Below are 26,504 nucleotides of genomic sequence, written 5' to 3'. Positions count from 1 at the left end.
AATGATGGAAATGTTTTTTTTTCTCTCATTAAAATCCAGGCCCTTAGGCTTTATTTTCCACGTATGAGTCCTGCGTATAATTCATGTATAAACGTGTAGCCAGGCACCTGTAAGCAGCGATTGTACACAGTGTGCTGACGAAAAGTGAGCGCCCGTGGGGCAGCCTCTGCTGCTGGAAGCCACCGCCGCAGAGGCCGTGTAAACGTGCACAATAAACCGCTGTCTCCCACCGGCGGCTGCGAGTCTTGTGTTTTGGACCCAGAGCGGAGCCGTGGCACGAGAGCTCGGGTTTTCTGGACACAGTGAGGCGAGGGCCGATCTGTTAGTTTCAAAATAAGTTTTAATCATAAGCTTTATATACAAATTGTTGTACAATTATTTTAATAAAGGGAAATAGTAAGTGAAAGTACAAAAAGCAAAGCTGGCTTCTCCCCCTCAGTGAAGTGTCAAAGGTTTGTTCGTAGCCCAGATTAGTGATGCGGTAAGTGGACAGTCTATAAAACGGGCTCAGGGAGACTGTAAACTGACACACTAGAAACCAGGATCGCAAACAGATCGGGCCCGACTTCCCACTGCCCAAATCATTACTCTGCAAGAGTGAACACTGAGGGGCCAGAACCTTCTAGCAAACCTGGGCACCCATAAAAACATGGTTGAAGTTACGCTAAAAAGAGTTCAGCAGTAGTGAGTAGTGTAGCTGAGTCTCTCCCGCCTCCAATTAAGTATCAACAGGATAGTGCACAAACTCTAAAGCACGAAGCTGTTTAGAGTGTTAACGAGCTGTGCATATCGCACTAGATCTGTTTCTCCAAACGCTCGACTTGCGTTTCCCAGCACGTGTGGGGTTAGTTGCCTGTGTGTGCAGAGCTGGCTCCACGGTCCCCTGCTGACGGTCCGTCCCACATGGAGTCACTGGTCCCTCGACTCGTAGAGGAGCTTGGTGGCCTACGACGTGACGAAAGAAGTGTGACCAGTCCCGTGCCCAGCTGCTACGGGCTCCCCCCACCCCCACCGGGCGGGCAGGGCTTCCTCTGGGAGAGGTGGGCCTGTGCCTAAAGAAGGGCCCCCCGCCTCCCGAGCCCTGCCCGCCGCAGCCCACCAGGTACCTTGTGCATGGCCGCCAGCCACGCCGTCGACTGCCTCCTGCTGGCGTGTGCGTCCTCCCCGGCCGTCAGCTTCAGCTGCGTCAGGCCCTCCGCCCCCGGTGCTGCAAACCGCAGGGACATGCCTGTGGCCCGTGCATTGCCTCCTGGAGAAGGGAGACGAGGTGAGGCCCGCGGGGACCCCAGGATCCCACGTGACCTTGCGGTGGAGGCCAGGGTGCCTCCTTCCCACCCCTCGTGCTGGTGCGGGGGTCCCAGGGGCACCGGTGGACGTCTGGAAGATGACCCCAAATTCACAGGATGGGAAAGGAACCGAGTCGCCTGGCCCTCCAGGGCCCAGGAAAAACCACATCACTGAGCCGAGAGAAAACCCACAGTGCCACCCGGTCCCACGTGGGGACTCTTGTGGTCAGGGAACCCAGCCAGGGCTGGCTCCACGCCAGTACTGATCCCACTGGCCGTCGCTCCCGCCTCAGAGCCATCCTGCTGTTGAGAGCTGGCATACAGGCTGAGGGACCAGCGGGGACCAGCACCAGAGAGGTGCTGACACCCACCCTGCCGTGTGAGCCCCTGCAGAGATGCAGTGAGGGGACCGGCCTCTGCAGGCCGCACCCAGCTGTTCCCACAACCAGCCGCTCAAGGACGGGTGGCTCTCACGGCCTTGACCACAGAACGGTCCCGTGGGGACCAAGCGTCACCGTGAAACCCGTCTACGGCTTTTCTGCTCCGCTTCAACATGCAAGCTCCATTTTTGAGCAGGACTCCACCTTGTGGAAGATTCCTTCTAGCAGACACTGATCTCTGAGTCAAAACCAAGGGCCCACCTCTACCCTGGGGTCCACGGACTGCAGATGACCCCCGCGGACAATTAGAGGCCTGACCATCCGTGCGTGTGGACAGGCTGGTTCCTGATGGGACCCCTTGAGGCGAGTGCCCCCACTGGCAGACCACGACTCTGCCCGCCCCCTGCTTCTCTAAGGTTTAATCGGCACAGCCACGGCCACGTTCCTGGGTCATCTCTAGTTGCTTCTGCACTTTGCAAAGATCCAGGCAGCCGGCAAAGCTAAGAACACGCACCACCTGGCTCTCCACAGGCCGGCAGGCAGCTCCTTCGGCCACCGTCACCTCAGGCAAGTGTGCCACCTGCCCCCGCCAGCCCCAGGGAAGACAAGGGTCTACGGTTTTAAAGGTTCTAGAAAACTTCTGGCACGGCGGGGTTCATTGCACCCCCAGAATTTCCAGAAGGGGGCGTGTGGCGCCAGAAGCCCCCGGGCCCCGCCCAGGGAGACCATGCACCAGGCCAGCTGGGATGTGGCTTTCTCCCTGGCCCGGGAGGGGCCGGGACGAGGTGGCCTTCCTAGCGGGAGGCAGGCACAGGAACACCCCCGCTGACCCCCAGCTTCTCTGGGCCCTGCCTTCTGTACCCGGGGGTCTTCGATGCCCACCCTGCCACCGGCAAGCAGCCTGGAATCCCTGAGCACACGGTGCGGAGGGCACAGAGGCGGCGGAGCGCTGGCCTGGCCCTGTGACCTCGGCATCGGCATCCGGGAGCTCAGGCCGAAGTGCGGAGCTGGCTGGGAAGGGGCGGGAGGGCGCCGGCCGTGCCCCGCTGCCCCTGCGCTCGGCCGGCTTAGGGCCGCTAGACGCAACACTAAACCCCCTCGGGGCTGAGAAACCCAGCAGATCAAATCCATCTCTACCCCCGATGTTTCCATTCATGCTTTATATACCCGCGTCTGGGGCCCAACCCCCTTTCAAATCGACCAACAGAAGCGACTGTGCATTTCAGAGGCGTGGCCCGGGCTGCACTGCCCGGTGGCGGCAGCAGGGCCGGAGGAGGGTAGCAGGTGGCTGACCTTCAGAGGCGGGCTGGCTCCCCAGGAGGCTGGTGTAAGTGTGAGTGTCTTTTTCTACATCAAGAAGGCGGGCAGGCAGGAGAGGAGAACAACCAAGAGCCAATCAGAAAACAGAAAGCAAGAAGGATTAAGTCACGTGGGTTTTGGTCAGCACGGAATGCAAACTCTCTTCCCGTGGAAAAACAGCCAGAAGCGTAGAAGTTCAGGTGGAAAGATCCAGAATGGGCTGAACGTTCTGGAAGCTCACCGAGGAAATGGAAAGGAATCTCGTCCCCACGGGTGCCTGACAGGAGCAGGAAGTGCTAGTTCCCAATCGGCCACCACGCCACACCCTTCTGAGCACACGGATGACGCCGCTGCACTGGGAACGTCATCCTTGGTTTGAGGCCAACGATAAACGGTACCGGAGAGCTTGTATGAGACACGCTCAGGCAGGTTCTCCTGAATTCGCTATCTTACACGTTAAGCCCCATTCACCTGGCAAGTTCCTAAAACCATGTACTAAATCCAAGCCCCTAGAGGACGACGGGCTGGCTCCTCAGAGACCCTGCCGACAGACTCCGTCCTCGAGGCCCCTGTGTCATCCCCAAAGTCGCCCGCGCCGGCACCAGACTTCCTGCCGCACTCACCTCCGGGCGGAAAGCCTTCCGTGAGGATCTGCACAGTCGAAATGTGTGCAATGTCGATCTCGTGGCGGCTGTCCCCGTCCAGAAGCAAGTACCTAGGAAACAGGGTGTCCGCACCACGTTACCCCGGGGCCGATGTGACAAGGCTGTCCGTGCCCAGCAGCCTCTGCCTCTCACCTCTGGTTGTTGGAGAGACGGCAAACCATGGTTTCTGGCTTCTCAGAGTTTCCAAAAGTTACGAGAAAAGTAGCTCCTTAGGATACAAAAACAAACGTGAGAACACAACCAGCCCCTCCACCCCTCACCGCCCCCCGGCCCGGCAAGGCCAGCTCCCCGGGAGGCGCGCACACGGGACGAGACGAGACCAAGCGAGTCAACAGCGGTGGCTGTGCCCGCAGGTCCCCGAGGTGAGGCGGCAAGGCCATGACGGAGGAGATGCTGCAGTTTTGTAAAGCACAGGGCACTGCTATCGGGAGAGGTTCTGCGCACCCTCAATGCTGCCGGCAACGTCCCGTCCTTCCCCACGAGGCACCCACACGCTCCCGGGGGAGCCAGGCCGGCACCGGAACGGGACAGAAGGCGCACAGAACCGGCCCGGAAGGATCGCGGGACAGGTGGCAGGAGGGAGACCACGGTGGGGGGGGGGGGGGGGGTCGGCCTTCAGAGGCTCCTGGGGAGGAAGATCCACAGCCCGTGGAGCACCTCCTCCGATGCCACCCACGTCACAGGGCCCCGTGTCCGCACACGCTCCATCCCGGCCCAGGGCCCCACACCCGATGGCCGTCCCAAGCCCAGCGGAGTCAGGCTGCCACTTTAGGCCGCATTCCTGTTTCTGTAGAGCAGAGGCAGCTCGATCCTTCCACGGGAAGCCGGTTGGGGGGGGGGGGGGGGGGAGACAGCGCTCTTCCAGGTCGCCTGCCAGACGGACACCCAGGACCCGGCGACCCGGGCTTACCGCTCAGGAGCACCTTGAGCTGCTTGTCGTAGAACTCCGCCTCCTTGTGCGACACCAGGGCGCACTCGGCGCACTGCCGCACAGGGTCCACGAAACACATGCGCCGCAGCGGCACCTTCTGGCCACAGCACTTGTCACAGAAGCACTTCCCACACCGGCGACAGTGGTGCTGCGGGCGCAGGGGTGGTGCTGAGGGGACAGAGGACTGCCCCCCGTGCCCCCCCCCCCTCGGGACCACCCGTCTACACATGCGGCCCCGCGCTGGTCTTCGCCACTGGAAGGAGGGGCTGCCAAGGGCGCCGCGCACACGGCAGGCCGCCCTGCGTCCCCGGCCCACCTGCCAGGACGCCCCACCTCTTCAGAGGACGACACCCCTTTGAGGGCAAGACCCACAGGTGTGGCGGCGCCCAGCTGGTGGCACGGGCGTGGGTCACCGTCTGCTGTTCTCATGCAGCCCCCAGGACACTCAGGTGCGTCGGCCGCCCCCCAAGGGGCTCGATGCCGGCCTGGCCCCCACTCGACGGCCTCAGCTCACCTTTCTGGTCAGGAAGTCAAACTTGGCGTCACACTGCATGCACCTCGGGCACTAGGAGGGAAGGAGCGTCAGGACCCAGCTTGGGGTGCTGCCGGAGAGCCGCCCTGCCGCCCCGTGACTGGGGGGGTGACACGTCGCAGGCACAGGTGGGCTCCGGGTCCCACAGGCCAGGGACAGGGCATGAGCTCGGGGGGCATCTCGGGGACGCCGGGGGGCAGCGGTCAGAGCCCGAACGGCCACGCTAGGGCAGCCACCTAAGGACCCCCAGTTCTGGTGCCGGAACCACGGGTCGGTGTCCCGGAAGGACCACGTGATTCCACGGCTGGAACTAGTGGGAAGTGGCCCCGACACGCGAGCATCGCTTTCTAGGTGAAGTAGGTGACGTGGCGGCCGAACGGGGGGGAGGCCCCCACGAGGGACACCTCGAGTCCCTCAGTGACATGGCCACACGTGCATCAGGATGAGGCTGAAGCGGGATGTGGATGGTGCGGGTCGGATATGGGTTAAAGGCGGTCACCACCAGGCCCCGGAAATGCCCCCAAATGCTCCTGGGAGTAAGGGAAGCAGAGGGAACCGGCGGCTGGGCTCCGGGGGACAGGTGTCCAGGCCCCGCAGCGCCCGGGAGGGCAGGGACCACGGCGCTGTGCTGCAGGGGAGGCCTCCCTCACCCCAGCGCGCAGGGAACAGACTGAGTGCAGCGGCCGTGCGACCGGCACTGAAGACAAGGGACTCCAAATGGCCACATCGTCACCAAAGGGACGAGCTTGGGTTTCTTCTCTAACACAAGCCAAGAGTCGCTCCAGACCTGCCGGGAAGCACCGACGGGCCATCCAGCCGCTGACGACGCTCAGCTTCCCCTGCCGTGGGAGAGCCCCTCCCGGCCCCACGGGCAGCGCCCGCCCGCAGGAGGGCTTCTGATCACAGGACAGCCAGACCGCACGCGACCCGGGCAAACCCGTCAGTCCTGCCCAGCTGGGGCCGTCCCCCAGTGTCCTTCCCTCGTCCCCACCCACCACCTTCTCTCCACTCAGCCAGGGGCACGCTCGTCCCGCAGGGCAGCAGGGGCAAGCGCCAGCCCACGCCTCCCGCCGGGTGACCTCTCCCCTGGCTCTGCGTGTCCCCTCTGGGCCTCGGCCTCCTCCAGGCAGCCGTAGGCTGGCGCACGCGAGTCGGGCAAGCGAGTAGCTCTGAAGGGATCCGAGACGGAGCCAAGTGCCCGTGAACCCGTGTTGATCCAGAGCAGAGGCCAGGGGTGCCGGGACCCCGCAATGCTCCTGGAAGGGACCTCGGACCCACAGCCACGCCGGGCCTTGGCACGCGTCCTCCCACGGCGGGCACCCTCTTCAGACACCACCCTGCAGCCAGACGGGCTCCGTATGGCCGCTGCCCCCGCACTGGGAGCGGGGCCTAAGCTTTTCGAGATCGTGTGACTAACAGTTTCTTGTTACCCCCGTTGCTCCTAAGCTGCTTTCTGGACGTGGATACGGGGCTTGGCCCACCTTGGCCTTCCAGAATCATCTACAGAATCCCCACCGGCTTTGAGTGTGAGCTGGATACTCGCTGCCCTGCCGCTGCCTCTCCCTTTTGTGAGTTCTGGAACTCGGGCCTTGGAAGCGTGGCAGGGCCCCAGCCTCTGTACGACCCCCGCAGTGCCAGCCACAGAATCCACTGGAAAAAACCGACAGCGACGGTGTGACTGGTGAGGCCCAGCAGCCCGGAGAGCCTGCCTCACTCCGCGGGAAGGCTCGGGCGCCTCCTGGGGTCTCCCGTGGCGGCCCCTCTCTTGCTCCCTCTCCAGCAACGCTAACAAAGACGGTCTCACGCTTACTGTAGGGCTTGTGTGTCTGGGTACGTTGAAAGACCAATTTCTATCTTATTTTGTTTTCATTTGAGAGGGAGGGGCAGGGAGGGGGAGAGAATCTCCAGCAGGCTCCACACTCAGCACAGAGCCCGACGCAGGGCTCAGTCCCACGACCCCGAGATCGTGACCTGAGCCCAAATCCAGAGTTGGACGCTCAACCGGCTGAGCCACCCAGGCGCCCCAAGACCAATCTGTAAATGTAAGGCGACAGCCAGGACGTAAAATGTGCTTAGCAACGTAAGCGACGTAGGATTTTATTACTGTAAATAGGCAACGAAGTGATTCAGAAAACGGGCAGATCTTCAAGACAAGTAACTTTCTGATTACGTAACAGAAGAGAGCCTTCTAAAATTCTCAACGGAGCAATTTAACATGAAGAGAACGGGAAGGAAAGAAAAAAGGCAGAGACGAGAGTAAAAATACGGCCAAAGAACTGCTATGGTGTCTGATGAACGAACTGCACCAGGAGGGAACAGAAACCACACGCGCGAGCCGGGTGCCGGCAGCCGCGGGCCTGGAACCAGGGCGAGGGCGGCCACAGCCTAGACACGGGCGGCCGGCCCCCCTTACCCACCCTACCGAGCCTGAGGCCCCGCCCCCCAGCACCACCGCAGGGCGGGAGGACGAGTGGGGGCGGGCCCACCAGGAGGGTCCCGCACGAGCGCCACTCTGGCCAGATGACGGACGCCTCCGCTAGGGTCGCTGGGGGAGGCTCCGGCCTCTGGGGGTGGGGGGGGCGGGGGGCCCCCACGCTCACCCCGCAGGCAGGCCTGGCCGGCAGCGGGGCGGGACGCTGGTGGCAAGGAGGCACCACGGAGGAGGGGCGACTGGGGCCGGGGCACGGGGAGCGCTCCTCGGGAACTTTCCAGCTCCGCACGCCGCACACACCCCCCTGGCCCCCGACTCCGTGCTGGTTCGGAGGTGGGGGGGGGGGGGCCCACGGCGGACCCGCGCCCGCGGATGTGGAAGTTGAGACGAGAGGGAGGCAGGTGCCACAAGGTCAGCTTCCTGGTGGATGCGCGCGGGGTGGAGCGCGAGGAGAGGCCAAGGCCGGGTCACAGAAGGGCCTCCGCCACCGGACCCTCGCGCAAGGAGCCCCAGAGGTGCCCCGGGCAACCGCAGGACCAGCACTGGCCCCGAGGGTCTCCCCTCAAAGTCTAAATAGTTGGAAGAGGGGGGCCTGGATGGCTCAGGTGGCTGAGCGTCTGACTCTGGACTTTGGCCCAAGTCGTATCAAGGGTGCGTGGGCTGGAGCCCCGCACGGCGGGCGGAGCCTGCTTGGGGCAATTTCTCCCTCTCTCTGCCCCTTCCCCGCACACGCTCTCGCTCTCTCTCAAAAAAAATTTTTTTGGTGGAAAACAGAATTTAGAGAGTTTAAAGGAATGTCAAAAACAAAGCCACTGTAACAAAAGAGCTTGGGGACACCTGCCCGTCCTCCCTGGGGGCCCACCCGCTCCCACAGCGCCCCCCTGCTGGCTGGAGCCAGGCCCTCGACACTCCCTGTCTTAGGTTTCTCAGACACAAACAAATCCGGAAAATAAGTTTTCGCGACATATGCACAGGGGAGCCTGGGTGGCTCAGTCGGTTAAGTGCTGCCTTCGGCTCAGGTCCTGATCTTGCAGTGTGTGAGTTCCGGCACAGATCAGCGCAGATCCTTCAGATCCTGTCTCCCTCCCCCGGCCCCTCCCACCCTCTCCGAAAAAAAATAAACAAAAAGATATTTTTAAACAAATAAAAAAACCCAATATATGTATTAATGTATCTTTATTGAAAGATAATCCTTTCTAGAGAATAAGAGAATTACTCCTAAAATATTCAATGACTCCTCTCAAAGATTTAACTCCTTCATGAGTGAGGGAACCAGTAAACTGTTAAAAAACCAGCTCAAAAGAGACACAGGAGGTCCTGGGGAGGGGACGAATGTGACAGTGGATGCGAAACAGCTGGCATCGCAGGAGACGTGTTCCTCTCGGGACAGGGCCCGCCTGCGTCTCCCCACCCAGACCCCCGTCACCGGGGGCTCTGAGCCAGCGGCGGACGCAGCGCCCCAGGCACGAGCCCGCCCCGGGAGCAAGTGCTGGGCCCGCCCGGCGCCCCCCCAACATCAGAGGCTTCTACGCAGCCACAGGGCCCAGCACCCCCATGCGCTAGGTGGCGTGCCCCCCGCCTCGCGGTCCCCGAGGCGGGTGAAAGCCCCCGCCTGTCCTGTGCCTGGCAAGTGTGTGCAGAGGACCCCCTGGCCGTGTGACCTCGGTGACTCACAGTTGCCCCCGACCACCTGTGACAAGGCTGCACATGGACCCCAAATCCCCATTCCTCACCCCATTCTCGACCGGCTGCCCTGTCTGTCCAGACTCGTCGGTCGGAAACAAAGGCCCATTCACCTCGCTTGCTCAAACCTGAGTCAAGCTTCTCTCCTTCCTTCAGGCCCACGGATGAAATCCCACCCTCAACCCGCGTGCGACAGGCTGACCTGGGGTGCCGCAACCCCTGATCGCAGGTCACAGGTCACACGATCCGCGCCCCCTCGCTGAGTGGACGCCTCCCCTTCCCACCTGCTCTCGTCCAGTTGGGTCCTGGGTCCCTCCCCGCACAGAGCAAGCCCTTGCCAGGCCGGAGACACCGGCAGATCCCCCGGGTTCGGGGTCTCCCTCCGGCAGCAGTCCCCCCCCTCCCCCCCCCCCCCCCCCCCCCCCCCCCCCCGCCTAGAACAGTCTCTCCCAACTTGGGATTTGGTTTTGATCTGACACCCGTGCTCTCCTTCCCACTTCTGTGACCACAGAGTATCCACGTGTCAAAATGATGGCCCCGAGCTGCCGGCATCGCTGGTTATACCCAGCGCGGAAGTTGGAAGAAAGAGGGGTGCAAAACTACAGGGCTTTTACGGCTAAAACAGTATCTCACGGCCTCGTGCCCAGAGAGCCCACCCCCAGGCTTCCTCCTCCCCGAAGCCACTAGGGAGCCACGGACTGTGCATCCTCGGGGACCAGCAACTGTTGTTTCCGGGGCAGGAGGCCGGCTGGGAGGCTGGGAGCTACAGCTGGCTCAGGGCAGGCACGCGCGCAGCGCAGCACACACACGCGCGCACACACACACACACACACACCCCAAATTGTCAACACTCTCAAGGGACGTCCCTGCAGGCCCACGCGACCAGCCTGGTGCAGGGTCAGGCACCTAGTAAGTACACAACAGACGTGGAACGGGCTGGCCTCAGAGTGACCCGATGGAAAGCGGGGCCGAGATGAGACACGAAGGACCATCCACAGATAGGTCAGCAATGCTAACTGGCAAACAACCGGAAGCGGGTGGAGGCTGAGGGCCTATGGGTCACCCTCCTGCCACGTTCTACCTACTTCCCTTCACCCGCTCCAAACCACCCAGACCCACCTGCCTCTCACTACCGGCATCCCCAACACCCGAGTCTCCCCCCTGCACACGAGGGTCCTGGTGTCCCACACACACTGAACAGGCAGGGGGCAGCTGAGGGCCAGGCTAGTGGCAGGGGATCCGCCCCACCCCCTTCCCCCGGAGCCTCCAGAACCTCCTAGCCCATTCTGCCCCAGACTGTTTCTTTTCCTCCAGAACACTCGCTGTGCTAACCTCTGGCCTCTTGGACCAGGCCCCAGTAGGCTTCAAATCCGCTTCCTTTTCGAAGCTCGCGGAGGTCCACCCTCCCGTCCCTCCTCCCCCAGGCTCCCTGGAAGGCCTCCAGGGCTCCTCAGGTCACGAGTAAGAATTCACACAAGCAGGGGGCAGGGGGGCTCCGAGGGGCCTTTCTTTCTAGGTGGAAAGGAGCCCCCCCCCCCCCGTAGAGAGACAGACTCAAATAGATCAGGCCAACTCTGCTCACTTCCTGCTGTTCAACTCAGGCCCGAAAACACAGGCACTTTTCCAGGAAATACCCCTGGGCCCGGCAAGAGGGCACACGGAGCTATAGCTGTTACCCCAGGGTGCAGAAGTGGGGGCAGGGGAACCGTGCCTGGGTCCAGACACCCTTCTGGGACTCCTTGCAGACACCGAGTCCGGTGGGGCAAAGTTCCGCAGGGTGTCAATCGGGCAGAGTCTCTCCGGACTCCTGGGGGGGCGGGCGGGAGTCCCCGACCACCCTCGATGTGGCCACAGATTAAGTGCCAGAGGTTCACGGCCTCCCTCCCCGCTGCGGGAGTGCGCGGTTCCCTTCCCTGTGCACGACCTTTCACCCGCCCGTCCCCACGACGCTCCCTGCGATTCCCACTTCCCCAACCCCAGTAACACGTGTCAGCCCCAGTAACCCAGGAAGGAACTCTGTGACACGGACACATTCAGGAGAAAGACACACATTCCTTTATCTCTGACCTTCCACAGCACGAACCGGGGAGCCCAAGTGGGGAAGGTACGCGCTGTCAGTTCAGAGAGCACCGGCACCAAGAGTAAAAGCGCGCAAAATAAAGAGCACAAACAGGGCAACAGGGAAGGGGAGGGAAGGGGAGGGAAGGGGAGGGAAGGGCCCGGGGAGCACGCCACAGTGGGGAGGGCGGGGGCGGCGGCGGGCAGGGCAAGAGGGCGGGGAGGGCAGGAGGGCGGGGGCGGCGGCCCCTGGGCCTCTCCTCGCCGCCGCCCTGCCCCGCCGCCCCTCCCCAGCTCGGGCGGGCCTGCCTCGCCTCGGACACCTGATTTCACTCCGGTGCTGACAGCCTGCCGCCGGTAACTACGGTTCTGGGGGAGGAAGGCGTCTCAGGACGCAGGGGCGCTTGTCACTTAAAGCGACTCGACCATCACGGCGCGCTGACTTCTTCAGGACGGACGGATCTACAGGAACGCACGGAGTTCCTCCCCGTGGCCCCCCGGAGCTGAGAGCTGCTGGCTTATGGGATCGGGTCCAAACCCCCTGGCCTGCCACGCAAGGGCCTTCAGAAGGGGCCGCACCCACCCCGCCCACAGGGACAGCGCGGGGCCTCCCCACCCCTCACCCCTGCAAGCAGGTGCGGTGCCCGCCAGGACGCCCTCCTTACTGTCCACCTGCAACCTCCTACTCAAAGCCAGCCCTCCGCTCGCACCGCGCGGCACCCCCCCCAACCCGGAGCGCGCCGCCTTCTAAGGGGGCGGGGGGCCTCTCCACCCCCCACCACGGGGCAGGGGCAGCGACGGCGTCTCAGGGGTCCCAGCTGAGCAGCTCATCCAATGGAAGTGGAATTCCCACGTGACCTCGCAGGTGGGCCGAGACCCGGACGGAGCAGGAGGGGCGGTCCTTGCGGGACCCACCTAAGTGGGGAGTGGGCGAGCCTGGACGCCCCGAGAGGGAACCAGGCAGAGGGCACTGTGCCCAAGGCCCCGGGAGGGCCGGAGCGCGCTCACCGGGAACCCGGGGTACCGACGGCGGCCGTGGGGGGCCCCGGAAGGGCAGCAGGAGCCAGACGAAGCGCCTCGGGGGCCCGGGTCGGGGCACCAGGGAGGCACGGCGGGGCTGGGGCGCGGACCGGGTAGCCTTAGCCTCGGAAGGGGATCCTGGGCGCGGACGGGGGTCTCGGGCGAACAGGGCGCGGACGGGGGGCGGGAAGCTGGCGGGCGGTGGCGACCTACCTCCTTATCCGGGACCCACTGCGGCTCCTCCAGGCCGAAGGGGCTGCCAAAGGCGCGGTGCTCGGGCACCATGCGCAGGCCGCTGGGGGAGCGCACCAGCTTCTTGGCGTCGCGGCGCGCGGCCACCTCGGAGGACATGACGCCGCCACAGCGCTCGCCCGAGGCCCGGACCCTCGCCCCGCCAGGAGCCCCGCCCCGCCCGCGTGGATGACAACGGCCGCGTCCAATCGCCACGCCCGTCCGGGAGAGCGGGCCAATCGGTACCCGGGACCCGCCCCAACGCTGAGCTGTTCGATCCACGCAGTGGCACCTCCCCGGCCACTCCGCGGCCCGACACCAATCGGCAGTGAGGGCCCGCCCAGGCACGCCCCGCCCCCCTCGGGAGGATGGAGACTTTGGATTGGCCAGTTAGTCTGCGTCGTATGCTGCTTCCTCTCTCATTGGCGAATCCAAGCAGGGGCGCCTGGCTCTCATTGGAAGAGGAGGTGGTAGGGGGCGGGGCAGTGCGAAGAGGCGAGCGGAGCGCGCGCGGGGTGAGAGTGGCTGGCCGTGGGGCGCGCGGCGCGGGGGCGCGGGTCGTCCGCACCGTCGAAGCCCGCGGGCGGGCGGAGGGGACAGCCGAAGCCGGGGTCCTGGCGGTGGGAAGGAAGGTGGGCTCGGAAGCCGGGGTGCGGGGGCCGCAGAGGCCCGCCCTCGGGGCTGTCACCCGTAGGGACCGGAGCAGGCCGCCGCGCTGGGTGAAAGGTGAGCGAGGGCTGCATGAAGTCGGGGTGTGCAGGGGTGGGGGAGGGCGGGGTCTTGGTGGGTCTGCGGGACCCCCAGGTGTGGAGGAGCCGCTGCGGGGAACGGGACAAGGTGGTTCAGGGGCTGGGAAGGGAAGGGGCTCTCAAAGGAGGAAGAGGGTCTCGAGAAGGGACGAGGGCCCAGGTGTCCAGGCCAGGCTGCTCTGGAGAAACCACCGTGGTGCCCAGGCACGGCCCCCAAGTCACCGGGAGGCGTTCCCTGCCCGGAGGGCTCATCACCCCCTCCGGGGAGGGGAAGCCAGAAAAGATGCCCGGTCTTGGAGCGAGAGCCGGCTGCTCCCACCCGGGGAGGCACCCCGCAGGCAGGAGAGCGGGGAGACTGAGCAGCTCCTGTGGGATTTGTTAACAGGCGGGTCAAGAACTTGGAACAAACAGCCGGGACCTGCATCCCGCTTGCTGACTGTATGACCTTGGCTTGCCCGTTTCCTAGTCAGCCACAGCGAGGTGGGAACACTGCTGTTGCGAGGCTTGAGTTCGCGTTGTGCGAGGTGCCTGGAACAGTCCTGGGAACGGACTGTGTGTCTGATAACCGTCTGCACTCCTCTGGTGAGTCTGGGGCATCAGTGGGGCTGCCTGTATTCAGCTTTGAACTTGCGAGAGACACGGGCTTTGGTTCTGTTCTGTGGGAGATTTGGGCAGCCCTCCCCGTGGGGGCGCCGTGCCCTGCCCTCTTTTGTAAGTCCGCCAAAGCTACTGGAAACCTGAGTCTTGCTGCCCGGGGTGCAGGTGGGCCGGTGGGCCAGTCTATCTGTAGCTGGAACTTTCCATCCCTGGGAGGGGCAGGGGTGGGGTGGGGTTGGCAGTCGGGGTCCTCAGGCCTCCGCCCAAGGGGCCCTGAAGCAGGAGAGTGTGATTCCCCCTGGCCCTCCTCAGGGCTTCCCTCTGGCGGGACCTGAGCTGCTTGAAAGTCGTATTCGATTCTACTGGTTCCCACAAACGTTGGGTTCTCTCCTACAGCTCTGACCCCCTCGCCCAGCGGCATGGCATGTTAACTGTCCCCTTAAACAGGAACTTAACGTTAATGCTCCGGGAAGCTGCTGCCTCTGTCCGGGCCCGCTGTGGGCGTGCTCCGTGCCCAGGCCTCTCCCTTGCTGGAGGAGCGCCGGCCTGGAGGATGGCTGGCTCACGCCCCTGCCCCCAGGGAGGCGGGGGGACAGGGCGGCCACCTGGGCCTGTCTGTCCAGCTCCCGGTCAGCACCTGCCTTACGCAGGTGCTCCACCAGTGGTCACTCTGCTTCCGGATGCCCCGTTCCCCCACCACATAGGTTCGAGGCGCTGTGGTCACCGGCCTTGATATCCTGCCCTGTGTCTAGTGGCTGGTCAGAATCTGAGTTTAGTATCCAGGCACGTCCCTCTCCTGGCCATTCATCTTCACAGTCCAGACCCCAGTCCAGCCTGTTGGCCGTGTGTGTCACATCAAGGCCTTCCCTCCCCCAGGCACGCCCCAGGGTCTTTCCACAGTCTGGGGGTGGGGGGGACACACACCGTCTCTGGAATTTGGAAACAACAGACTTGGTATCTTGTCCAGGCGTTCTCTTGTCCTGGAGGAGGTTTCGGGTGGTGCCTCCCTGGGTCATCTCTTCCCGCTCTTGTCCTCAGGGCTCCCAGAGGTGCTCTCCCCACCAAGCCAGGAAGGCACACCGCGTGTCCTTTGGCAACTTACTACTTGTCCTGGAGATGGTCTTTTTCTTGCTTACCTGCTTTCTGTCTTCAGGAACCAAACGTCACACACATCACCAGCCCACTAGAACCTTCCATATACTCAGGGCACCTTCGGAGCTCGTCACCGTCCTCACCTCCTCTCGCTGTGTGTAGTTGGCACTGGGGCCCTGCATTCAGGCACCTCTGACGGTGACCCCGCTGTCCTCCAATTTGCAGTCCTGGTGGCCGTCGGGGGGCCGCGGGGGAGCCGGGGCTGTGTGTGTCCTCCCCGGCCTCGGCATGTTTCCTGTCAGCCCTGGCCTGGGAGCTCCTGCTCACGCCTGAGCGTCAGGCTCCTGTGCTGTCAGTTCTGGGTGTTTTGGATTTCTCCCTGCCACATCGGTTTCCCCGACCAGCCTGTGAACGTGACCGTGCAGGCGACCTGCTTCTCGAAGCTCCAAAATCAACCTGATGTTGTCCAAATCAGTAACACTCTAAGCGCTGCAAGGGGAGGCGACCTCCGACCTTCCCCTCGGCTGAGGCCTTGCTGGTGGACCTGGGCCCTGGGTTCAGCCCGAGTGGCTGCTGGCCTTGGTGTTCCCACACGCCCTGCTGCCTTCTCACCCTTGCTGATCTGGGAGGCCAACATGGAAACGTGGCTTGCTAGAGGGTTTCTGGGTGACCCTGGGCTGAGTAGGGCGACCAGCGAGGGTCGGGCTGGGCTCCAGTCCCCACGGCATTCAGCGCGCGGTCTGGGCCTCGGGAGGGCTGCTGGCCAGGAGAGGGGCGGGGGCCGGCCACACAGTCTCCGCTGTTCTCTGCTGAAACAGCTGGGTGGTTGTGGAGGTTCCCGCTTGAAAACGTCTCGCGGGATTCAAAAGTCACTCTTTCCATTCTTTCCAAATCCCCGCGGGGACACACTTCTGCCGCACGCAGAAGACGCTTCATTCGCAGCGAGCCCAATGAGCATGGTCCCTGTCTGCGTCGTCCTCACCCCAGAGGTGGGCCGGGCAGGGTGCTCACCCGTGTACCAGGTCTCCAGGCCGGGACTCCGGGTTGGAGCACATGCTCATTTCTAACACTTCCTGCAGGGGACGGAACGGGGACTGCCTTGCGCCGCCCTGGCCTTTAGAGTGGGGGTGGCCGGGGGACATCCCTTCAGCCGCACCACTGTGCGGATCGAGTCTTGGTTTCTGAGGTGGCAGATGGTTCCTCTAAGCCGGGTGTCGCCTTAGACTTACTTCAGTGGTTTTCCTGGTGCGGTGAAGTCTCTCCTCCAACCTCAGGGCTGACGGTGAACCCGCCACAAAGGAGACTGCGTACCCAAGCCACTGTCACCCCGCGGTGCTCTGCTCCTGGGGGGTTTGCACTGACAACAAGCACATCGGCATTCGTGTCCCTGGGAGATTTTCCGTGGTCGCAGTCAACCTGTTGAAGAAATGGATTTGGATCAGTTGGACCTGAATCCCAGAATCGCTGCTGCGGTCAAGAAAGGTATGTTTACCGGTGTTTGTGTCGAGTAGATACGTGAAGCGTGTGGGTGGACTTGTGTGTCGTGTCCGGGAGACACAGCGAGGTTGCCGAGTCCCCCTTCCCCAAGACAGCTACTCCTGATGAGTAGCCAGTGCTGGAGTGTGCTGCAGGGTCTTCAGGGGCGTGTGTGTGTGTGTGTGGACTTTTTTCAAGTTAAATTTTATTTTCATCAAAGTAATACACGTTTATTTTCTAAAACGTGAAACGGAACTACTTCCGCCACTCAGGAGTCTTTTGGCAATTTCTTTGTGTTTATACCTGGACTTCTAAAAACGTGCTTACGTCGCTGTGTTCGGTTTGTCAGTGTCTGCGATCACGCACGGGGCGCCTGTGACAGGGGTGAGGGCTGGCTTCCTGGTGCACCTACTTCCCCCTCCCCCACCACAGTTGGAGCACAGTTTGGGCCGTGAGGGCTGTGACTGGGGACATCATTACTGCTGCTGAACTGTGAGGTTTTGACGGTTTCCTTTATTACTTCCCCCCAAAGTTGGTAGTTGCCTCCTTTTTTCAAATTCTGTGTTTTCCGTGTACATCTCGTTGTCTTTTCCCACATTGTCCAGTATGTCAGCTACGGCTGCCTCTTTTTTAAGTGCCCAAATGGGTGAGCTGGACGGCTTCCCCGTTGTGTTTGTCTCCCGGTGCGTCCTTCCCCAGCTGCCCTGCACCAGCTGGCGTGCTGGGCCTCCCATCTCCCCCGTCTCCCGGGGCACGTGACAGGGAAGCTTGTTGATCACAAAGCGTGGAAGCCGGAGCACACGTGGGGGTGACTTGGTGATGTCTTACGTGGGGGCACAGTCTCTGGTCCTGTTCCTTCGTCCTTGGCTCTTGGTTCTTCCAGAGCCTTTCAGTCATTGTGTTGTGTTTTCCCTTTGGTCCAGTCTGTCCATCTGTCTTTTCACTGGAGCCTTCAGTGCACATGTATTTAAGGTAATTCCTGGTATGTTTGGGTCTAACTCTCTCTTATGCTGAGCTACCTATTCTGTTGCTTTTTGTGTTGTTTTCCCTTTTTTGCCATCTGGGTTGGTTGGATACATTTTTTAGCGCATTTTTTTTTCCTACTAGCTCGCAAGTAATGTACTTATCCACCCCCAACAGTAATTTATGCCCTCTCCTCTCCAAATACCAGATCTTCTGGATGTGTTAACTCTGTGACCCGCCCCCCCCCCAACCCGGCTGTCGCCACTGGCATTGTAACCGCCACGCAGTCTTAGCTCGGTCCCCGCCTTCCCGGCTTTCCGCTGCAGTGACGTTTGTTTGGAGCCCGGCTTGGCTTTCCTAACTGCACGGTTCTCACCCTGCCCCGGGGTCACCCTCAAGCCTTGCCTTGGTGTCGGCCTGCCTGGCCACAGAAATGCCCTTCCTTGGGACATGTTTTCAGGATGTGGCCACAGCAGGTGGCTGATGTGCTCTGGGCACCTGGGAGAGGCCCGTCCCCCTCTCGGGCCCCTTCCCTCCCCACTGCTGTCCTCACACTCTGTCCAGGGGCTCCCGTGGCTTCAGGGAGTGGATGGATCTAGCCCCTGCCCGCTGGGTCCCCAGAACTGGAAGACAGTGCTCTGGAAAACACCGTCGTCTTTGCTATGCTGCCTTGCGTTACTGTAGTCTGAACTTGTCCTGTTCTGTCTTTGTGTAATTTCAGCCAAACTGAAGTCAATAAAGGAGGTTTTGCATTTTTCTGGACCAGACCTGCAGAGACTAACCGGCCTCTCCAGCCTCGACGTGCAACACTTGCTGAGAACGGCCTCCCTGCACCTGCGGGGAAGCAGCGTCTTCACAGGTGGGCACTGGGGGCGGGTGGGGGGGGGTGGGGAGGGGCCTCTGCTCTGCCCATGCCTGGGGAGGGATTGACGCAGGGCCACGGTCACAGCATCAGGACAGGGACACAGCAGGTGTACAGGGGAAGGGCAGGGGGACGGAAGAGATGGGACCAGGCCAGGCAGTGCGGGAAGCGGGGGTGGGTTGGCAAGCAGAGCCAGAGCCCACGGGTGCCCAGAGAGCACAGCAGCTAGGAGAAGCTTCCACGCCCGCCTCCTCCCTGCCTTCTGGCTCCGAGGTCGCCTGGGCCCCCGGCACATGGTGACCGACGCCCCCTGCGCCCCCAGCTCTGCATCTGCACCGGCAGAAGAAGAGATTCCCCGCCCAGCACCAGCGCCTGAGCCTGGGCTGCCCCGTGCTGGACGGCCTTCTCCGCGGCGGCCTGCCCCTGGACGGTGTCACCGAGCTGGCCGGTCACAGCTCCGCCGGGAAGACCCAGCTGGCCCTGCAGCTCTGCCTGACCGTGCAGTTCCCTCCGCGGCACGGAGGCCTGGAGGCCGGTGAGTGGCTGTCCTCTCAGGCGGGCGGGGGCAGAGCTGGGGGAGGCGGGGGTCCCGGCCGTGCCCAGGTCGCGCTCATCGAGTCGGGGCCCGATGCCATCTCCAGGGCCATCTTCCCGGGTCCCCGTCTCTCTCCACATGTGCCGTGGATTCCACCCGAGGGAGAGGGCAGGTCCGAGGGCCGTGGGCCCTGCAGCCTGCCCTCCGTAGGAAGCGGCCCCTGCTCCCTCGAGGACCCAGGGACAGTCTCCGTCTGGGCACAAAGTCCCCCTCGGGCACTTTTGCGCGCTCTCCCACCGCCAGCCTGCAAACCACGTGGTCCATGGAGCCGGACACCTCGGACAAACGTTTTCCTCTTTTTCCCTTTTGGGGACGGGGCAGACAGGACCACCGAGGACGGCGGGGGCGGCCGGCCCCTGACCCGGTTTTGCATCTGTCAAGTCTGCACAGGGCGTGCGGTGGAGGGATTTTTCCAGGCTGCCCGTGCGGGTCTCTGAGCGTTAAAAACTTCAATCGTTCTTACTAAATGTGGTGCCGGAGCGGACGGGTCGCACCTCGGTAGCTCCTCGGTAAACGTTGCACGGTTCCTCTCGAGCTCATCTGCTCGCCCGGCTTCCCGGACAGGCTGGGCCACGCGGTGGGCGGGGCACGCGGCCGGGGCCAGACCTCGCGGTGACACACGCATGCCGCTGGGACCCATGTGGGGCGCTGGCAGCAGGGGCCTCGCTCGGGGACCTCTCCTGCTTCCCCTGTGTCCCGAGAGCCGAGGACTGGGGTCGGTGCCGCTCCCGTGAGCCCGGCCATGGGCGGGGGCCTCCGGGCCGCGCACGGGGGTTGCTCACCCGCGGCGGGCCTCTGTGTCACCCCTGCCCCTGCACCTCTGGGCGAGGGTGCAGGTGCCCGGCGCCGGGTGGACGGACTTGGCCTCGGAAGCCGGTCAGCGGACGTTTCCTGTGGCGAAATGTCTCTTTGGAGCCTTCGCCCCGGTTCGCGGTTGGGTCGCCTTCTGTGGCCGACTTGTAGGATCCTCGTGTGATCCGGACGCGAGCCTCTCCCCAGACACGGAGTTCACCGTGTTTTCTGCAGGGGTCTCCTCGTTTTCTTGTGATTATCCTGTGACCGAGTCCAGTTTCTCTCTCGGCCTTTTCTCACTCGTGCGGTCTGTGCCACATCGGAGACCCCCTCGCCCAACCCAGGGTCCCGAACACCCACCCGCGTGCTCTCCGGAGTTTGAAAGCGTCGGCTCTGGCGTTCGATGGGCGGATGGAGTCCGTGCCGGGGGTGAGGGAGGGCCCGGTCCCCGCGTCCCCGCACCATTCACGGGGAAGACTTCTTTCTCTCACCGGACTGTCCCGGGACCTTCGTTGAAAATCGGTTGCCACAGACGTTAGGGTTCGTTTGTGACGGTCCCCAGTTCTCTCCAGCGGACCTGGGGTACATTGTCTGGCGCAGGGGAGCCAGGGCGTCACCCCAGGGTGTTCGGGTCACAGCAGCCCAGGATCACAGGAGCAGCCTCGAAAGGAGAATCTGGGAATCTGGGAAGCGGGCTCCGGCAGAGCCTCTGAGGGGAATCCGAGGGCGTGTGCAGGCAGGGCGTTTCCAGAAGCCCGCGGGCCCTGATGATCCCACTGGCTTCACTCGAGACAGGCTAGGGCAGACCCGCGGGGTGGCGTCCTGACAGCAAGGGGGCGGCAAGGGAGACCAGCCCCCGTGCCGGGAAGCCGCGGGGGGGGGCGGGCTGACCACCCCCCGTGCCGCCCCAGGGGCCGTGTACATCTGCACCGAAGACGTCTTCCCGGACCTGCGTCTGCAGCAGCTCATTGCGGGGCAGCGGCACCTGCGGCCGGACGTTCCGGGAGAGGTGATCGACAAGATGAAGTTTGGCCACCGGATCTTCGTCGAGCACGTGGCCGACGTGGTGAGCGTCCTCCCTCTCTGGCCCCGAGTTCTGTGGGGAAGGTGGTCAGGTGGGCCAGTGGACAGAGCGCACCCACGACCCCCACACCGGGCCACCGCCAGCACCAGGCAGCCGGTGAGCCGCCACAGGATTCGTGACCTGAAATTCAGGCTGAACCGGTCACCCCGCCCACGGGGAGTCGCGGAGGGAGGCCCCACGCGCCACCCACCGTCCCCGTCCCACGGGGTGTGCCCCTCAGTCCCCTCAGTAGCAGGGAGCACCTCCCTTGCCTCCTGGCCACCCGGCCACCCTGCGGTGACCATTCACTGCCCAGAGGACAGGCCGGCTGTCCCGGCCAGAGCAGTCTGTCGGGTTTGACTTCTACCCCTGACAGAGCAGAAAGTGCATCGGGGCACAGGAGGTCCCCACCTGGCTGCTCCGAGCGGGGGCGGGGGACACGTATCCGGAAGCATCAGCAGCATCCCTCCCTGCAGACGGGCAGCCGTGGGGCAGGAAGCCCCAGGGAGAGGGCTAGGAGCACAGTGGTCCTGGCAGGCAGGGGAAGCGGCCCTGTGACCTGGTCCGTGCTCCACTCAGATCATTATTTGAGGGAGGGACGAGCAATGAGTGGAAAGGGTTCAAAAGCTGAGAATAAACCATATAGCAGGACAAAAAAAAAAAAAGTTAAGAAAGCCTCCGCATGGGGCTGGGGGGAGCCTCTCCTTGCAGCCCGGCTTCCCGAGTGCACCCCCGCACCCGCTGGGCAGGGTCCCCGGTTCCCGGGGGACCTTCCCCCACTTAAGAATTGCTATAAAAACTGCAAGTAAAGGGTAAGGCATATAAACTTTTAATTTTAAAAAAATTTACAATAGAACATATCACACACAGCTTCGGGAAGTAACACGGTAAGATTGGGCCCACGGGCCCACGCAGCCAATGCCTCTTCCTTGCACCTTCGGGACACGGGTGTCCCGGGAACCGCGGCCCAGGAGGGAGGCTGCGTCCACCCCGTCACCCTGGAGGGGCCGAGCGTGGCCGTGGCTTTGCAAGCGACGCGTCCTGGTGAGCGGTGTGGCTGTTAGTAGGACAGTGTGCTGGTGGCACGGGGACACAGAAGACGAGGTTAGTGCTGCAGGCTCTCAGCTCCAGGGCCCTCCAGCCTCGGTGACCGTCCCCTGGCTGTCACAGGGCAGGCTCTGGCTGCACACGAGCAGTGTTGTCCTGGGTCCTCCAGGGCCGGGTGTGGTTTCACTGCAAGAGAAGGCAGCAGTCAGGGCCAGCGCTTTGAGGCCCACGGTGGTTTCTGAGAGCCGTTCTGAAAACCGTGCTGGGGGCACCAGGCGTCTGCCTTCCTGCCCAGTGTCGGCCTGGAGCCCGGGGCCCTGCTGTGGGGACGGGGCCTCCCCTTTGTGCACAAGCAGGGCCTCAGGGCTTCGTACCCCGTTTCCACCTCCTGGGGGAGGGGGCCCGAGTCCTGGCTCCGCAGGGAGCGAGTGCAGCCACGACCTGCCCAGCCCCCAGGTGTCCCCAGAGCTGCCTGCGGTGACGGAAAGGGGACGGGACTCACGTTAATGCTGGCGTCCTCGAGGCCACTGCTGCTGCCATCATTTTCCACAAAAAGAGGCTCTACCGAAGACGCCCTAGAGGTGGAAGCACAGAACTGGGTTTCATTCAGGGCGAGGAACCAGACACTTGGCTGCTCTCTGGCGGGACGGCCAGTGTGTGGTCACCTGGCACCAGGGCCTGAGGCCACCCGGCCCCACCTGGGAGCCTGGCCAGGGCCGCTCAGGGCACCGCACTCGGGCCCCAGAGGTAGGCAGGGGTGGCCTGCCCCTGTCCACCCCCCCCCCCTCCATGGGGTGGGGCTGGGCAGGGGACAGGGCTCACCGCCACCCCTAGACCCGCCTGACGAGAGTATGGTCCCAGCGACCAGGGCGGTCGGTTATGAGCCGGCTTTCTGCTATGGCAGCACCCCAGGGGTCAGCTCCTGGCACGGGGCCACCAAAGGATGAAGTCCTGGTCACTGTGATGGCCCACGGGGTGAGGAGTAAAATGGGAAGGCCGTGAGGGGTTCTTCAGTGCAGGGCACAGGCGCTGACCGCCACCTCCCTCGGCCTCTAGGACGCCCTGCTGGAGTGTGTGAGTAAGAAGGTGCCCGTGCTGCTGTCGCGGGGGATGGCCCGCCTAGTGGTCATCGACTCCGTGGCGGCCCCGTTCCGCTGTGAGTTTGACGGCCTGGCCTCAATGCCCAGGGCCAGGCGTCTGCAGGCCTTGGGGGCCACCCTGCGCCGGCTGAGCAGCACGTTCCGGAGCCCCGTGCTATGCATCAACCAGGTGGGCCCGACCCCGACACCCCCCCACCCCCACCCCCACCCCCACCCCCGCCTCAGCTTGGATTTTAGGGAAGTTCAGAGGGGTGGGGGTGGAGGAGTGAGGCCACTCATGCTGGGGCGGGTGGCGGTGGGGTCCTTGCTGCAACTGACCCTGGTCTGGACCTCCCAGGTGACAGAGGCCATGGAGGAGCGGGGCGCGGCACCCGGGCCACAAGGGTGAGCCGGGCCCAGCCCACGGGCGGGACAGTGAGGGTGGCAGTGGGTCCCCCGAGGTTTTGTCGGTAACCGTTGGGCCTGTTTTCTGTCTCAGTCTCTGGGAGGAGCGGGTCTCTCCGGCCCTCGGAATGACCTGGTCCAATCAGCTCTTAATGCGGCTGATGGTCAGCCGGCGCCGCCCCGAGGAGGAAGCCGTCCTCCCCCCGCCCGGCCGCCCTGACCGCACCCTGCGGGTGATCTTCGCCCCTCACCTGCCCCCCTCATCCTGTTCCTACACCGTCAGCACGGAGGGGGTACGGGGGACTCCCGGGACCGAGGCCCGTTGATATGGCAGCTGCAGAACGGCAGGCCAGGTCCCAAGAAACCCCGAGTCTGGCGGAGCCCTCCACACTCTGCAGGCACAGGGGACTGACGTCTTGACCCAGGACACCTATCGCTGGGACAGGATCTGCTCCAAGGGTTGGCTACCCCTTCTCAACAGCGGGAAGGCAGTAAGCACGGATGACCCGCCTGACGTGGCCTCCCCCCGGGCAGGGCTGTCTGCCTTCACGCCCCACTGCCCCCCACGCTGCCTGGCACAGCGGGCCCTGGACCCTTTCGCTATGGCCTGTTCTCTGCCGGGCACTGTCCTAAGTAATTCATCCACATCGGAGTGCGTCTCCTTCGCGGCCCCTGGGGATGGGCAGTTACCGTCCTTGGTCTCAGGGAAACTGAGGCACAGAAGAGTGAAGTGACTTGGCCAACCTCCTGCAACTCCATGAGCCAGACGCTGATCCCCAGGCTGGTACCAGGAGGGCAGGGACATAACCTGACCCAGTACTAGGGTGGAGGCAGAGGTCCCCGTAACTGGGCAGACTCGCACTGTTTTGACATTTTCTAGAGCAGAAAAATTCACTTCTGATTTCCATCCCATTTTTAAGTAGTCTGGGACTCTCAGAAGGTTGAGAATGGCTCGTGTTAAGTAGGAAACCGTTCTTTTAGGGTTGGAATTTTATAAAAGAGCCTTTCCGCAAGTGCAGGGACTTTGCAAAAGGAAATAAACCATTTTACTATCGTAATTAAATACAAACAATTCCGGATGATTTTCTAGGCAAATCACACCAACAATGAGCAAACCACAGCCCCAAGACCGAATGTGCTAACGAGCCCCTCCCCAGAAGCTGCAGGCCCACTGGAGCATGAAGGGCGCAGGGTGCCGGTGCACGGTGCCTGCCCACCACAGGCGAGGGACAGGGCTGCAGCAGGACTTTTGTCTCAGTGACAGACGGCCCTGGACCCCCTAAGGAGTTCCCTGCCCACACCGCCCACCCCCAGGGCTTGTCAGGCAGTCCTCCCGGGCTGGTGGTCCCCATGGTTACGTCCACAACACCGTAGAAGCCACGTCAGTTCCCCCCATAATAATGGGACAAATGCAAAATGACACGTCTCCATGACCGCCCCAGCCACCTGTATGACGCTTGGGAGCCCTGACGAGACGCCCGCAGCTGGCTGGAGCCTCTCCTTCGATCGGTGTTATCAAGTAGCACTTGGCAATTTTCAGAAGTCTGATGGTCATGCAGTGCACTGCTCAACAGCAAGTGCAAACATACCAGAGTATAGCCTCATGTATGCACCTGCTTCCCAAGAATATTCTATGAAGTTATGACAGTGAAAGAGCTGTCTATAAACCATTTTTAGCAATATTTATAGGTTACTGTAAACACTGAATTTCTCATTACGTGATATTCCTGGCGGCTTTCTGACCAAACGTGACCGGAATCTCTTCGAATTCCGGGAAAGAACTACCTGACTCCCTCCAGTACTGTAAACACAGAGACCCTGCGGAGAGCCGAGGGCGGACGGCCCAGCCCTCCCACAACCTCCCCCTCAGACCCACAGAGCCAGCTCACGTCACTTCCTGCCTGTCCTCTGGCCAGGGACCTCTAACTCGACGGGAGGGATGTGGAATGGGTGCTGGCCTGAGGCCCCCTCGCCGGGAGAGGAAAACACTGAAGAGGAGGAGGGCCGGCCGCCCCACTGCTTCTCTTCCTCGAGAACATTAAAATCCAGACGGCCAGACAAACGAGCAGAGGACAACCAGGCTCATTTGTTTTGATACCAGCTCAAAAATCAGAAATTACACATCTCCAGGCAGCGTCCCCTCTGAAACATGACGGGTTTCTTACGACGCGGCGTAAGGAGGCTGCGTGGTTCCTCACAGCCCACAAAGGCAGGCTGGCCTTCAGAGAAGGGGGCTGGCGGGCTCACAGGCGGGGCCCCGTTTCCACCAAATGGGAGCTTAAATCCTACCCCTGGCCCCACGTGCATCCTTCCTGAGTGCCCTGGTTTCCCAGGGAGACGTGTCACTAAGGGAAAGGGGGTAGGTTTCCAACGTATCGGATCAGCGTCGTGGCTGGAAGAGCACTTCCGATGGAGGGGACAGGGGAGACGGGACAGCCCTTGTCCCGCTCCACAGGTGACACCGTGCTCCCCCGCCCCTCAAACGGGAACTTCAAAGTGCACAGTGCCGGTGTGGACACACAGCCCACTCTGTCGGCGGCGGTCTCTCGCAGCCCGCAGAGTGGACAACAGTTACAAAGCCGGAGGCTGCAAAGCCCAGCCGGCCAGGCGCTGAGGAAGGAGGCGCGGCCACGGAAGACCGGGCCCAGGCACCGCACGCTGGCCTCCGGGAGGGAGCGAGCAGTGTTCCAAACAGGTGGTCTAGGCCACGTGCTCTGGTATTGTCCCAGGACACCCGTCAACGAAGTCCCCAGGCCCCGGGATGCTGCCGCCTCCGGCCCGCAGCCCCAGATCCACGCCTGGCCTGAAGGACACGTGCAGCAGGTGGGTGCCCCCGCGGGGACCCCCGGGGAGTCTGTACGGCGAGTGCCGAGGTGCCCTGTGAGCCCCGCCGGAGGGCCCCCGGGGAGCACGGACCCCAGCACGGTGCAATTTCTGAGCAGGGGGCTGGGGGGGCAGCAAGTGCCCTTGCTGTGACCCCTCCGGTAACATGACATGAAAAGAAAGTGCAAACGTGCAGCATCTCACGGGGTACCCCAAGTTCTTCAGATCCCCTTCGGAGCTAAGTGATGAGTCGTCCTCCAGCTCGGTGGCCTGGACGCGCCCCTTCCTACAGCTGCTGTCATCCGGAATTACAAACAGTATTTGTTCAGTATTTTCTTCGCCGGCCAGTCTGGCTGGCAGATTCCCTTAGGGTTGATTGGGAACCGTTCTAACCCTACAAAGAAAACCTTTTTGTAAGCCCGGATGCCTACATGCTGAGTGTACA

The 26,504-nt window shown here is 62.8% G+C and overlaps 3 protein-coding genes across 13 annotated transcripts in view; 1 reads left to right on the top strand and 2 right to left on the bottom strand.

Moving 5' to 3' along the window:
- Positions 1-322: 322 nt before the first annotated feature.
- Positions 323-12,636, bottom strand: ZFYVE21 (zinc finger FYVE-type containing 21). 2 transcript variants are annotated; one of them, XM_019434144.2, is made up of 8 exons: positions 12,499-12,636; positions 5,076-5,126; positions 4,541-4,709; positions 3,763-3,838; positions 3,589-3,680; positions 2,960-3,013; positions 1,107-1,249; positions 323-945 (listed from the first exon to the last, which is right to left on the bottom strand). In XM_019434144.2, exons 1-8 carry the CDS (start codon positions 12,634-12,636, stop codon positions 910-912), a joined length of 759 nt encoding a protein of 252 aa, XP_019289689.1. In that variant the 3' UTR covers positions 323-909. The 2 variants fall into 2 exon arrangements, with proteins under 2 accessions (XP_019289689.1, XP_019289690.1); XM_019434145.2 differs by lacking the exon at positions 2,960-3,013.
- XRCC3 (X-ray repair cross complementing 3) lies at positions 11,434-24,308 on the top strand. 7 transcript variants are annotated; one of them, XM_053889880.1, is made up of 9 exons: positions 11,434-12,130; positions 13,732-13,847; positions 16,229-16,436; positions 18,115-18,252; positions 18,578-18,790; positions 20,554-20,708; positions 22,809-23,021; positions 23,190-23,236; positions 23,331-24,308. In XM_053889880.1, the coding sequence occupies exons 3-9, from the start codon at positions 16,382-16,384 to the stop codon at positions 23,560-23,562; spliced, it is 1,053 nt and encodes a 350-aa protein (XP_053745855.1). In that variant the 5' UTR covers positions 11,434-12,130; positions 13,732-13,847; positions 16,229-16,381; the 3' UTR covers positions 23,563-24,308. The 7 variants fall into 7 exon arrangements, with proteins under 7 accessions (XP_053745855.1, XP_053745857.1, XP_053745853.1 ...); XM_053889882.1 differs by lacking the exon at positions 11,434-12,130 and adding an exon at positions 12,671-12,758; XM_053889878.1 differs by lacking the exon at positions 11,434-12,130 and adding an exon at positions 12,815-12,905.
- Positions 21,519-26,504, bottom strand: part of KLC1 (kinesin light chain 1) — a 66,415-nt gene continuing 61,429 nt past the window's right edge. For 3 of the 4 annotated variants that reach the window (XM_019434133.2, XM_019434134.2, XM_019434135.2), the window contains 2 exons: positions 22,255-22,327; positions 21,519-21,938 (listed from right to left, as the gene is read on the bottom strand). In XM_019434133.2, the coding sequence (XP_019289678.1) occupies positions 22,292-22,327 (36 nt within the window). In that variant the 3' untranslated portion in view covers positions 21,519-21,938; positions 22,255-22,291. Of the gene's footprint in view, positions 21,939-22,254; positions 22,328-24,256; positions 26,454-26,504 lie in introns of those variants that run through there. The other variant, XR_008417382.1, reaches the window with a different exon arrangement.

This window comes from Panthera pardus, unplaced genomic scaffold (genome assembly GCF_024362965.1).
Source record: "Panthera pardus isolate Hobbes unplaced genomic scaffold, ASM2436296v1 HiC_scaffold_24, whole genome shotgun sequence".
Lineage (NCBI taxonomy): Eukaryota > Metazoa > Chordata > Mammalia > Carnivora > Felidae > Panthera > Panthera pardus.
This window is presented reverse-complemented; position numbering and strand designations above follow the sequence as displayed.

What these genes read in the sequence shown, in the direction of transcription:
- XRCC3 (XM_053889880.1), top strand. Translation starts at nt 16,382, where the DNA reads ATGGATTTGGATCAGTTGGACCTGAATCCCAGAATCGCTGCTGCGGTC. An exon ending in TCGAGCACGTGGCCGACGTG is followed by an intron (nt 20,709 to 22,808) that starts GTGAGCGTCCTC and finishes CTCGGCCTCTAG; the next exon opens with GACGCCCTGCTGGAGTGTGT. An exon ending in CCGTGCTATGCATCAACCAG is followed by an intron (nt 23,022 to 23,189) that starts GTGGGCCCGACC and finishes TGGACCTCCCAG; the next exon opens with GTGACAGAGGCCATGGAGGA.
- ZFYVE21 (XM_019434144.2), bottom strand. Translation starts at nt 12,636, where the DNA reads ATGTCCTCCGAGGTGGCCGCGCGCCGCGACGCCAAGAAGCTGGTGCGC. An exon ending in TTGACTTCCTGACCAGAAAG is followed by an intron (nt 4,710 to 5,075) that starts GTGAGCTGAGGC and finishes CTGCGCCCGCAG; the next exon opens with CACCACTGTCGCCGGTGTGG. An exon ending in GCTCAAGGTGCTCCTGAGCG is followed by an intron (nt 3,839 to 4,540) that starts GTAAGCCCGGGT and finishes TTGTATCCTAAG; the next exon opens with GAGCTACTTTTCTCGTAACT.